The following is a 13,135-nucleotide window of genomic DNA, read 5'->3' on the forward strand; positions in this document are numbered from 1 at the left end:
TAAGTTTTGGTTCTTTTTTGTTCAGAAACCAAAAATCAAGGGATTAAATAGTGAAGCAGATCTTGTCTGCAATCACAACGCTATTGTGCTGGGAGGACACAGTATTATTAGGGTATATAGCCATAAGTATATAATGGCCTATTGTGCTAACATAATTATTATCGGATATCTATCACCGTGGGCCGCAGTTGATGCTCTTTGAAATCTGATTTAGTCTTACTTCAGATAAGTGTGTCGTAGGTGGCATACTTTCATGTCACCATATAATCACACGGCGCGTATATTGAGGGGAGGGGGCTTTGTTGGTATGAAACATAAACGATACATGATGATGGAGATGATTTGATATGAATTAGTTTGTCCCCGGTAAGCACAACCCATACCTCTTACCTAGGCTCCCCTTGCAACAAAATATTGAAAACAAAGCTAGTCATTTGGCACCAGAATGTTGCCGTATATTTATTTATTTATCAACAATATTTAAACAGGGTAACCTACTCCTCAACAAATATTACAAAGTTGATTTTCAGTAGGGCCCTGAGACATACATACATACAAAAACATACAAAAACATTGAAACACACATAATTCATTATTATAAAAACCAGATAAGAATTGAGTTTGCATAGATATAGCCTATACAGCATTCATACACTCTTAGATAGCGAGAACCAATCAGAGCAAGCGTTAGAAAAATGCAAACCATGCATTGATTGTGTATATATGCATGGGCGCGTACTACGCAGTGCTTTTGGACATGTTCACTTTTCTTGCGAGTTGATGCATTTATATTTGCTTGTATTTTCCAACATTTCAGTGATAATTTTGTTATAAAAACAGCAAAAATCATGTGTGTTTTTTCTTGTGTATGAAATAGGTTAATGAACATGTATTACTTTTTTCTCGAGGAATTAGACAAAATAATGCACTTATGCGCTGATGTTGATGTCTAATGCACTCCCCTTCTTCGGGCTCATGCATTAGATGCATCAACATCACCGCCCATGCATTATTTCTCTCCCAACAAGTAATATGCATTCTTCAACCTATAATTAAATACTGTGTCGTGATAACCAGAAGTGTTTAAGAAAATCATTAAAAAATACTAGTTATACTACAATCAATGCATTGTACAGTTTGAGGGGAACAAAAAACCCAAATTATAATATTAAAATGAGTAACTGGGTAAGTACAATGAGTAAATACAAAGTATCGAAAACATTTCACATTTACAATGATGTATGAGCTGCATAATCAGTAGAACTACAATTTCAGGTCTTCTTAAGAGTTTCTTTTTGAATTGCATTAATGAGTTGACTTGATGAACATCTTTGTATTGGAAAGAACTTTGACCATAATTAGTATTGCACTTTAGAACATACAGATGACCATTTACACTACCTCTAGTATTAACAGAATAAACGATACTAGTCTAAACAAATCATTGAGGTTGGAGGGTGCTATTTCATTTGTAACTTTAAACATAATACATTCAGTTGAATAAGTTATGTGGTCTCTTATACTTAAGACTAAAAAAGTGGCATAACATGAGTCATCCTATGGGTGGGGGCACCGGTTTTGATTGGAGGCACCACACATGCCTGACGTGGTGGAAGGGGTACAAGCCATTTTTTCAGCAATTTTCCTAAGGAATTTTCTAAAATTCCATCCTAAAATACAAAACATGTCGTTTACATGAGTTCTGATTAATACACTTAATATTATAGGCCTATACTTTGCCATGTTTTAGAAGTTTCTGAAGCTTATGAATATTCACTGCAGTTAGACCAAATAATAATTACAAAGTCACAATGTGGTAAAACCATAGTGTGGTAAAAAGTAATCAGTGAACTTCGTGGGACAAACGGGCAAAAGCTCAATACTTCTCATGATTGCAATGCTTGTACACAATTTATGCTAAATATTGTTTATCTGCTCTTTCCATTTCAAGTTAACATAAATTTGAACACCCAAGATATTTAAAACATGTGACATTTTCAATATCAACATTATTCATAATAATAAATTAATAAAATTATTTATAAACACTTTAACATGATCACTTTTACTCGTTTTATCAGGTGTACAAGTAACAAAACTTTTTGTTTTCACATTTGCTTTCATAAGATAATCATGATCAAACCACTGACAGAATGTATTAAGATCTTCGAAGCATTATCAGCAACTGAGTGTTTTAGATCATTTAGAATGTCATTAATAAATAAAAGAAATAAAAGTGGCCCAAGGATAGAGCCTTGTGGAACTTCAGATGATATAACATAAGGCACAGAAATGGAATCATTAACAAAGACACATTGGGTACATTTGGTGGGATATGTTTCAAACCATTTTCTTTCACTATCTTTAACATCCAATGCATGCATCTTGTGAATAAAAAATCTTGATGATACTTGCACAAAGAAAGACTGATACACCTGCCGTCCAAACCAATTTTTCACGTTATATACACATTTCCTTGCGTCTCAAACAAATTACATGTATCAATGAAATCTATGTCGGCCACTCCTGTGTCTATATAAAGGTTATCCCTTTCGGTCTTTTCCACACGTTTGAAGTCTTGTATCAATCTTTCATAGTAGTCCTTTGGTGGTGGATGTTTTAGTGTGAAGCTAAAACTGAGCGAACAGTCTTGGATTACTTCTGTATGATGACGCATGCTGACATACCACATCAATGCTTCACCTGTATTACAAGAATGATATTATGGCTATATTAGCAGTGGACTACGCAAAGAGGGGAGACAAGCTGTCTGTACCATGGTAAAAACTTTTAGTAATATAGTCACCAGTAAGGAGATACTTGATTACCTACAATAATTGTAAATTCTTAAATAGAATTATGCGGTTCGTATTTAAGGTGGCTCCCAAACAAAGGTATTTAAATAACTAAGGTTTGTAAATACAAATAATATGCAATATTATGCAAATAAGCTCATTAATATTCATAAATATGCAAATAACATAACACAAAACTATACAGCACATCAGGCCACCATATACTATCACAATACCACATTTGAAGTTGATTGGTTATTGCATTTAAGCTACAGAGTGGATTAATGAAAATGTAGGCAAAAGAAGCAAATAAGCTCATTAATATTCAACTCAAAAACATTTCATCATGTGGGACTTCTGATTGAGGAAGCCTGGTTTAGACCATTGATTTTCTTTATATTACCTCGAAATATCGTTACTACATTGACTTTCTTACCTGGGTATAGTGTTACTACCAATGGTTTAGACCATTGAAGTTTGTCTCCCTCTCTCACAGGCCATGATAAACTCCAGTGTTTGACACCAGAAAGCTACAAAATAATAACAATATTGATAATTGAATATAGAAAGACATTATGTTATTCTTCTATATAATAATAATTATGTAAAATATCTTGAACACTGAATGATGATGGTGATCTTTAACTCAAATGTCAGAAATGGCTTTTATAGCATTTTGCGATGAAACTATTCATATACACATACCTGTACAGTCATGAAATTCTCACAAGTCTCATCGATGTGTGGTGACACGCCTGTTCCAGGGACTCCTAGGAAGCCAGTCATTGGTGGGCTCTTATTCCCTTGATATAATTGAAGGCACTCTCCATGATTGTATCTTCAGGGTAGAAGTAGGGTAGCTTCATTTTACTTAACCATTCCTGCAGCCACACATAAAATACATACAAGGTAATCTTCATATTCATAATAATGCTACACCATTTGTGTCGGTAACATTCTCCTTCCTTCCCTTCTCGTTTGACAGTAGTGTTCGAAATAAGGCGGACACTCGGACAGGAAGCCAATGAAAATCACTGCTGGCCCATGTTATTTTGTCACAAAAGTCAGCATCAAGGATGCAATACTGACTTCAACATCTGACCATGGCATTACCTCTTTTTAATTTGCGAGTCACAGAGTGTCGCAAATGTGGACAAGTGTGACAGTAAAATTTGAGCTGGGGCTCATGAAAATTGATGAGAGTCCATACATTGTAGATTTGAAACCCATCTTACTATAAATAGGGGAATGTTGTATGTATCTATCTATGTATCTATGTATGCCTATAAAGGCTCCGTCAGTTTCGATCCAAATGTCGCCAAATTCATACGGGAGATCGATGAATAGACGGGAACGTGTTTAAACTATATTTGGTTGAAAACGGTCAAGAATTGGCTGCAAAAACAGTGAAAATATGGGTAAAAACGGGTTTTTTGTTATGAAAATAAGTTGTCAGCCCACGCGTCACTGCAGCTGGTCGGCAGCGAAGTCGGCGCCACGTGCGTAATGCGCACTCCGCCAATGGGCGCGTAAACGGCGCAGAGCCACGCGACTGCGAGCCAGAGACCAGTGGACATGATAATACGGAAAGAAGGAAAAATAAAGGACAAAAAGGTACATGGACGGGTCACAGGATTATGATAACGGGTGAACCCAGCAAACACAAAAACGTTTTAAATAAGTTATATTTTGGCTTTTGGTTTAGGTAAAAACGTTTTAATAACATTAAAATGTCGGGTTATATAAAGGTCATGATAACGCTTTTAAAACGTTTTGTATGAAAAAACACAATACAACAATATTTTAAATGTTTTCAAAAATGTTATTGTAAACTATTTTTACAAACATTTTCCCCAAATATTGTGTCAATACTTAAATAACATTATGTTAAAATGTTTGAACCCAGTAAACACAGAAATGTTCTTAAAATGTTTTTTTCAAAACCTTTTAATAACATTTAAATGTCGGGTTATACAAAGGTCATGAAAACGTTTTTAAAACGTTATTGAAAATATTTTTCGCAAAATATTTTTTCAACCCCAAAATAACATTCTGTTTAGAATGTTTTGTATCAGGTTTTCAAGAATGTTTTTGGAATGTTATTAAAACATTTGTATACCCTTTATATAACCCGACATTTAAACGTTTTCTGTAAAACATTTTTGTTTGCTGAGCAGTAGATTATAAAAAAATGTTTTTTAAGGTTATTAAAACGTTTTATACTCTTAATATGCCCTTTATATAACCCGACATCTAAACGTTTTCTGACAACCTTTTATAACCTTTTGCGAATGATGTCGAAAACGCTTTTGTGTTTGCTGGGAACACGTCCGCATACACGTTATGAGAGGACTTAATAAATACGGGAAAAAGATGTTTGTTGTATAACCAACATGAAGCGGTACTATAAAGAAAAATAAAATTAAAATGAGGACAAAAAAGTACGAGTAATAGGCCAACGGGTTAAAGTAACTAAATGAAACGGGAACAAAGCAAAGAAGGAAAGAAGCTAATCAGGAAATGTAAGAATAAAAGAAGCTAAAATAATGAGAACAGAATTAAATAAAAAACATGGAAACGGGAAATCACAAGCAGCAAATAAACAAAGAAGCTAAAGGAAATGTAAGAAAGAACAGATTTAGAAAATAATGGGAACGAGGTTAAATAAATAAATAACATGGAAACGGAAAATCACAAGCTAAGCAAAAGAAACTAAAAAAGAAAGTGTAAGAAGAGACAGGTTTAGAAAAATAAAATGTACCTTTTCAATGATTCTACCTGTTCAGTAATAATAGTTATGGTGAACGCCCCATCTAGCGGAGACCACACAAGCTGGTATCCCGCTAGTGTCCTAAATTTTCATTTATTCCAAACAACAATCTTATATGTATTATTTTCATGTCTTTTAATTATGTAATATTCATGTATTTTATGAAATATAATCAGGAATCTGAATCTAAAACTTGAATGAAGGTAAATTTGCAAAAATTGTGGAAAATTTTGCCAAAAAAAAATAGCATTCATAAATAAATAATTTATAAAATTTTGGCAAAGCACAACTTCTCTAAATCAGATTGAGTCGACTTAGACCAGGTCAAGATCTTGGACAGAGACCACAAGTAGTTTGAATTAGGCATCAAGGAAGCAGTGGAAATCAAAGTCAACCAGCCATCGCCAACAAAGACAGGGCACGTTCAAAATTCCAGGAGTCTACCAGACTGTGATCAAGTCTAAGGTTAAAAGGTCACGACCTGATCATCAACATCACAGTCTTGTTGATGAAAGATGGAGTAACCATCTGAAAATTACGAGAGGTAGGAATAACTTTCTTGGGTTTGGTTCAAAAGTTTTAAACTTTAATCATTCTCTAAACCAAGTTTCTGAAATGTACTACTCAAATTTAAACCAAAGAGTCTGCAAATGCTGACCGAATCTGCTGCACATCTCCATACCCATCTTCCTACCAAGACCCCTCAGTCAGAGTGGGTCATAAGTTGGATTTGTTTTTACTTACCTTGACATACTTGTCATTGGACTCCCAGTTCATGTCCATATAGCCACTGGCGCAATCCATGCCTTTAAAACCTTCTCGATGTGTGATGTTACCCAAAGTGAGTTGTTTTTGTCCCTGTACAAATAAAACAATTCATCCTGATATCAGCCATCAAATATGATAATGCTTCTACATACAGACAGCCAACAAATGATGACAGTTAGGCCTAAAAAAATTGTTTGATTGGCGTAACATAAAAAAAAAAAAATTAAGAGTAGGTCGGTTGGCAATTAACAAAAAAATTATACACATTTTAAGCGGTAAATTGCATATATGATAAAGGCCTTGAACTTTTTTGTTTCTTTTTTTTTAATTAAATTTTTCTTTTGTCGGTCGGGTTACGCCAATCAAACTGTTTTCTTTATTAGCCTTATGTGCATGTACATGTTGTTTCATCTTGAGTAGTCCTGTATATAGGTGTTGATGGTTGCAGTATTGGATCATGATTGGCTTATATAATTTTGTTTGATGGAATATCCATCATCGGGCCATTTCATACAAGAATCATGTCGTAATTGCCGATGAAAATTACAACACGATGACGAAATACTGACCATGTGTGCTCTCATCATTCAGTTATCATAATTGTGTCATAATTGGGAAATTACAACACGATGACGATAGTGTGGACTGGATCCTAATCCTGCAGAGCCACAATACACACACACACACCCCTGTCTGTGTTTGCCTCTAAACGTGGACATTGTGTTTTGCTATCTAACCGAGGACGTGTGTATGATGTTTTCATCGCCTAACCGTGGACTAAAATGGCGGATTTTTTGTGTATAATACTGAAACGGAATTTTAGCCATCACCCTGTGGACGGTAGTTTTTACACGTGTGGTCCTCGGTTTCAGGCAAATAGCGTTTAAAGCATCTACCATGCATTTGAGGTCTTTTGCAGTAGTTTGAGACCGAGGACAGTCCTCGGTTGGAAGTAGGTCCACAGTTTAGGGTGAAAAATCTTGTGTGTGTCCTCGTTTGTCGGCAAACACATACACATACACCCCCCAATATGGGTGCTTTGTTGGCTCTCATACCTTGTAACTGGGTAAAAGTACTGATTTTTGGTTTTTTTAGTCTAGGATTTTTTGTGCACTTTTTACATGATGGTTTTTGCTTTGATCTCTGTGACAGAACTAACTCCTCTGACATTTTCACACTTGTGACATGTTCCCACAAAATGAGTGTAAAGTTGCAAGTTGGTGGTTTCTTCCAAGTGATGAGTTGCTGTTCTTTGTTTGAAGATACCTGTATATAGTCAGTGGTATGTCCTTTGTGAATGGGATATAATATGCTGTAATTGGTATTCACTTTCGTTCCAATTCACAAAAAACATATCACTACCACTACAGGTGTCTTAAAGCAAAGAACATCAATTCAACAGATGGAATGTCTCAAAACTCCCAACTTGCAACATTTCGTGGTACAGGCACTGATAACTTCCTGAAACTGCTGTAACATTTCCTGAAAATGTGCATTTCCTATACTTTGTACAGGAAGATCCAAGCAAAATTTCCTGAAATCAGGAAATTTCCTGAAGATTTACATCCCTGGTGGTAGCAAGTCACATAAATTACATTTGTATGTCATATAAAATTACTTTCATCTTACCTGCCAATCAAAATATTCAGCCTCAGGATATTTATCCATGAAATACTCACAGTTAAACAGCCCAAATGATTCCCAATCTGAAAACAGAAAATAATACTGAAGATAATGTGTTGTTTATTATTTATTGCATTTTTTTTGTACATTTTAGCCAATATTTGTCAAAGTTTGCCCCCTAAAGCTGCCTTGCAGAAAACAAACTTTAGACAAGGGGCAGTCTTCAGTGAACGGCCAACAAAACCTTTAAAATTAGCAGATAGGAGAGATCTGCTTGTTCTCTGTTGATAAGGGGCAGTCTTCAGTGAACGCCTCTTTTCAAAGCCATAAGTAGACAAGAGACGGCCTACATGTCTCATTCTTTGGTACTTTGTCCTGAAGAAGTCAGAGCTACTCCTGACGAAAGCTTGACACTTCTAAACGGCGAACCCGCTAAAACCCACTAATTGTTATGAATTCTTGTCGTAAATCCCACAATCTGTTACTCCTTACCTCTTAAGGCGTCACTTATAACAATGGGTTCTCCTTGTTTTACAATCTCTATGAATTCTCTCTGTGTAATATTGGTCACCCGTCTAATTTCTTGGTCCGATCTATTTTCTAAATATGCTCTTTCCTTTGCAGCTATCCATAGAGGACATTCTGATGTTAAGTAGCTCATCATATCTGTTAATGGATAATACAATGGATTGGTTAGTAGTTATATACAGATCAATTTTAATGCAGTTTACCATCATCATCATCATCCTTCGGCTGCGGAGCAGGCAACTACAAGTTTGTGATCCCAATACAAGTAGGTGGTCTTGAAAAGTAATGACAACATAATACATGTGACATGCCAATGATCTGTCCCCAGCAAACACAAAGCATTTGTAATTACTTTTTGGGATGTGTTTATCAATATTCATTATTCAATATTCATTATGTTACGAGACAGCATTAGCATAATTCTGTCAAGTTATGATACAACAATGAACTCATTTGTGTAGGTTAAACTGTTGAGGTTGATCATGGTAGAATGAATATTTTAAACAGTTCGCTCAACAAAATAGCGACTTACTTTAATATTTCATCATCACGTGCACATCCGTGGGACTTCATCAGAATTGTGACAGGAGCGGTAAAGCTAATCATGTGACTCACAGGAAAACCCGGAGTCACATGCAAGACAAGGGACGACACTACCTACCTCTGTCTACAAACTGGTCATCAAGTCATGTGACTCCGGGTTTTCCTGTGAGTCACATGATTAGCTTTACCTCTCTTGTCACAATTCTGATGAAGTGCCAGGTGTACTGATGAAATATTAAAGTAAGTCACTATTTTGTTGAGAAAACTGTTTAACCCCCTGATCACTACCTGCCGATCTAACATTGCCTCTGAATGGTCAATTACATGATATCTTCACTTTAATCACCAATCAGAATGGAGCTTTGCAAATAATTCACCCCAATTTTTTTGTGTAGCGAAATTATTCTAATGTTACTGATTGGTCCAATTGATAATGAAAACTTCTTTTTGGCCAAACGGCAGGTAGTTCTCATGGGGTTAAAATATTCATTCTTCCAACAATAAACTCACCTTCTTTGACATAAAATAATGTTTCCACTGTTTCTGCTCCTAATAAAGACACTGTACAGTAGCCTAGAAGTGGAATTGTAATATACCACATAGCCAGCAGAGACAGTGGTAGTGTGATCCCCATTATGGTTCCTAATATGACATCCTGTCTGGAGGCTCCTGTTCCAGGCTGTTAAAAAAATAACAAAAATAAACTGACTGTTATATCTGAGAGCTAGGCAGGGAAGCCTCATGTATGAAGTGACATACAATATGATTATGAGAACCACCCTCCCACACACATACACATACAATATGTGACCTGCTCCCACAAGATGAGAGTGTAAAGTCACAAGACATTCCAACTGTTGAGTTGCTGTTCTTTGTTTGAATACACCTGTATTTGGCAGTGGTATGTCCTTTCAAGAAAATTATAAAAAAACTTGTTTTCTTTGACCAAAATATTTTTGGACCATGGAACAAAAAACAATTTGAGTAAAAAAAAATAGTTTTTTTTATTAATTTTCAAAGACTAGATATAAATATCTAGAACAGGTTTTTTTAATTTTTATGAATTTTGATCAACTTCACCAAAATTCTTTTTTAATTTGGGCAACAATCTGGCTTTTTTTTTTTTTTTTTTTTTTTTTAATTGAGCATTTTTCGGTCATTTTTGGTTCAAATTTATCTAGTTGGTGAAAATAAAAAAATAATAAAAAAATGCCATTTAAAAGAGTATTTTGTGATCCTAGCATCCTCGTTTTATGACATTTTTCAGTACATATCCACGAAAAAAGCATATTCCCAAAATTTCAGTTGATTCCGATTTTGCGAGTTATGCATGATTATGTGTATTACACTGCTCCATAGAAATATTTTGTACATAAACATTATGTAGCCAGAGTATTCCAGTGATATAAAAATCTCAACTTTTTTGAGAAAAGTGGGGGATGAGGCTGTGGATCACTTAAATGCTCTTTTAACTAAAATCTGTGGAGCACATCTGAATATCAAATGAATCAAGGAATCTTAATTAAATTCTATATTAAATCTCTTTTTATTTTTATTAGTATTATCAAGTCAAATTTGCATTATAATATATCTTGTGGTCTTAAAAGACAAATAATATTATATCAAAACAAAAGTTTGCATGTTTTCCCCCTCCCAAGAAAAATCACATACATGTGGCGGAAATAACACCCGTTATAATCAAGCCTTGGAATCTTCATTATAGAACCCATACCATTCATCTTGTGTATCAGCTTCATTTGTTTCAATATTGAGTGCAAACATCGCTAGGCCATGCTTCCCTCTGACCTACCTCCAAAAAAAGCATCCAAATGTCTAAGGAGGCAATTTTGTATGTATTTTTGTGATTGCATCAAGATGAAGGGTCATCAAATGTTGTAACTATAGCAAAACTTGTTGTTTGCAATTTGCTATGTGGTAGCACAGGTCGATCTCGTCTTAACATCCATTTAAATCTGTGGATGTGCAGTTTTTGGATTCTGGCTAAACCCCTGCATCCAATAGTTCAAATATTTTCTGGATGTCGTGGTACAGAACCTTACCTTTTGTGTTGGTCTTAAAGAAGAATTTCCTTTACCCCTAGGAATGTCAGTATCATCCTGTTTACTAACTTCCTTCAGATCTTTTCTCCATCCACTGATTGCACTCTTCTTTTTGACATTTTGAGATAATTTGGTCACCTGGTTTGAGATGGTTTGGTTACCTGGTGTGATGTGAATGACCCTACAGCCAACCTGCATCAAGTACCTGTAACAGATAAAAAGGAATATCAGTATCATCGTGTTTACTTTCCTTCAGTTCCCTTTGCCCATCCACCTGGCAAGCCTTGAAATAAGCAGGCGCGGGGAGCAAATTTGCTCTTGTAAAGCCACCAATTGCTCCTGGTCCTTGTAAAATTCACATGAACCAGGAGCAATTTTCTAAAATAAATTGCTCCTGGTTACAGTTTTGCACTTGATGCAGTAGTGCTGGTATGCTGTATTGTATATGCAGAAAAGAATTTAATATTTGAAAATTGCTCCTGTTTCTTGTAAAATCCCAGTGAACCAGGAGCAATGTTCGAAACAAATTGCTCCTGGCTGCAGTCTGCTTGTGTTAATGATCCTATAGCCAACATGCATTAAGTACCTGTAATAGAAAGATACCAGTAAAGGGAAAATAAAGATCAACACAGAGTGTGTGAGCAGACAATCACAGAAGTGTTCTTGCGACAATTGCTAACCAACCAGTTTTCAAATTATTATTTTTTTACCTTGGGGAGCAAAATGTACCGCGCGATACATGCTTATTTCGAACGCTGCACCCAACTTGCCCAGGACCCAGAAACTCTTGTTTTGGTGGGCAAGTGCATGCCTCAAGAATCAAATATACATGTACAGAGACAGACCCATGATTTATATTGTTATACCATTGTTTCGCGACATGCTTGACCTTACAGAGGTCAGAGATATGCATATTCATGTATGAATGGCTGCTGGCTAAACAGCGATGCGGATATAGTATTCATCACCGGGACTAAGAAATTATGCAACATTTTCGATGTTTGTACCGGGGAATTTCAGACACGGAGACTTCAACAAATTTGTCCAAAGGTAACCAAAGGGTTGGGGATCGCATTTTTAACTATATCACTAACTGTTTCGGAATTGCGGTCGGCTAAAAATTAGACCATTTCGAGACTGTAATTGGTGTACATGTCACATTTGAACATTGAGCGAGAAGTGACCAACTTGGCTGTCAGCACATGTATTGGGCCTTGCTCAAAATACGCCCAAACACGGATATATTTTTTAATAAAACTTAAACGATAGGTCAAGGAAACCTACACTACATATAGATACATACTTTAAGGTACATATTTCGAGGTGCATAACAGACACCAAATTGGTGTCATAACAAACACCAAATTGGTGTCGATGACCTGACATGCATGCATTCTTTTGTGATGGTCTTTCAATTTGTGCCGAGTGTCCTTGGCAGACTTGACTATGCTTCAGTGGTCATGAAAGGATTCAATAGATAACCTCTGCCCCACTAATCCCCAGCTATTGTCTGAAATTGCACCTCGGAAGATATATTATAACAACTCAGTCCCTCAAATGATAGTCATATAACGACCAAAAGATAAATGACTGACTATCATCATGATCATTGAGGACTGAGTTCCGCAGTCTACACTACATATAAAATATGTTCTCTATACTTCACTTGACCCAAATATATAATTTATTTTTGTGATAGGAGAATCACACAAGGAATTTATAGCAGTTCAAAAAAGCTGTTCTGTCGTAAATCATGACTCAATTTTGACATGAGACTATCATCATGTCATGCATGTGAAATTCATAAGCTTACTAAAATTTTTGCATCCAGCTCCAGTGTTCACTTCACTCAGTCACAACAAACAAACAGATCGTACAGAGCTTGTAATCAATCCTCCTTGTTTGGTTCTCGTTCGTGCCGCTGGAGAGCAGAAAACAATGGAAGCAAGCAGATGCAGAAACAGTCAACTATGCAAATGTTTTACACTGCATGACTGATGAGCAACAATCTCTGCAACATCGCAAAAATGCAATGTTTACAAAGTGAC

At 35.7% G+C, this 13,135-nt stretch overlaps 1 protein-coding gene across 1 annotated transcript; it reads right to left on the reverse strand.

Annotated features, from left to right (window-relative positions):
• Window positions 1-430: 430 nt before the first annotated feature.
• LOC140155410 (uncharacterized) lies at window positions 431-13,126 on the reverse strand. The gene is given in 10 exon segments (XM_072178253.1): window positions 431-2,703; window positions 3,232-3,325; window positions 3,501-3,602; window positions 3,605-3,676; window positions 6,310-6,423; window positions 7,963-8,039; window positions 8,449-8,622; window positions 9,538-9,706; window positions 11,088-11,292; window positions 12,901-13,126. Coding segments are annotated over 9 exon segments (1,248 nt in total). The 5' UTR covers window positions 11,286-11,292; window positions 12,901-13,126; the 3' UTR covers window positions 431-2,455.
• Between the last annotated feature and the right edge of the window lie 9 nt (window positions 13,127-13,135).

Source organism: Amphiura filiformis, chromosome 6, assembly GCF_039555335.1.
Source record: "Amphiura filiformis chromosome 6, Afil_fr2py, whole genome shotgun sequence".
Lineage (NCBI taxonomy): Eukaryota > Metazoa > Echinodermata > Ophiuroidea > Amphilepidida > Amphiuridae > Amphiura > Amphiura filiformis.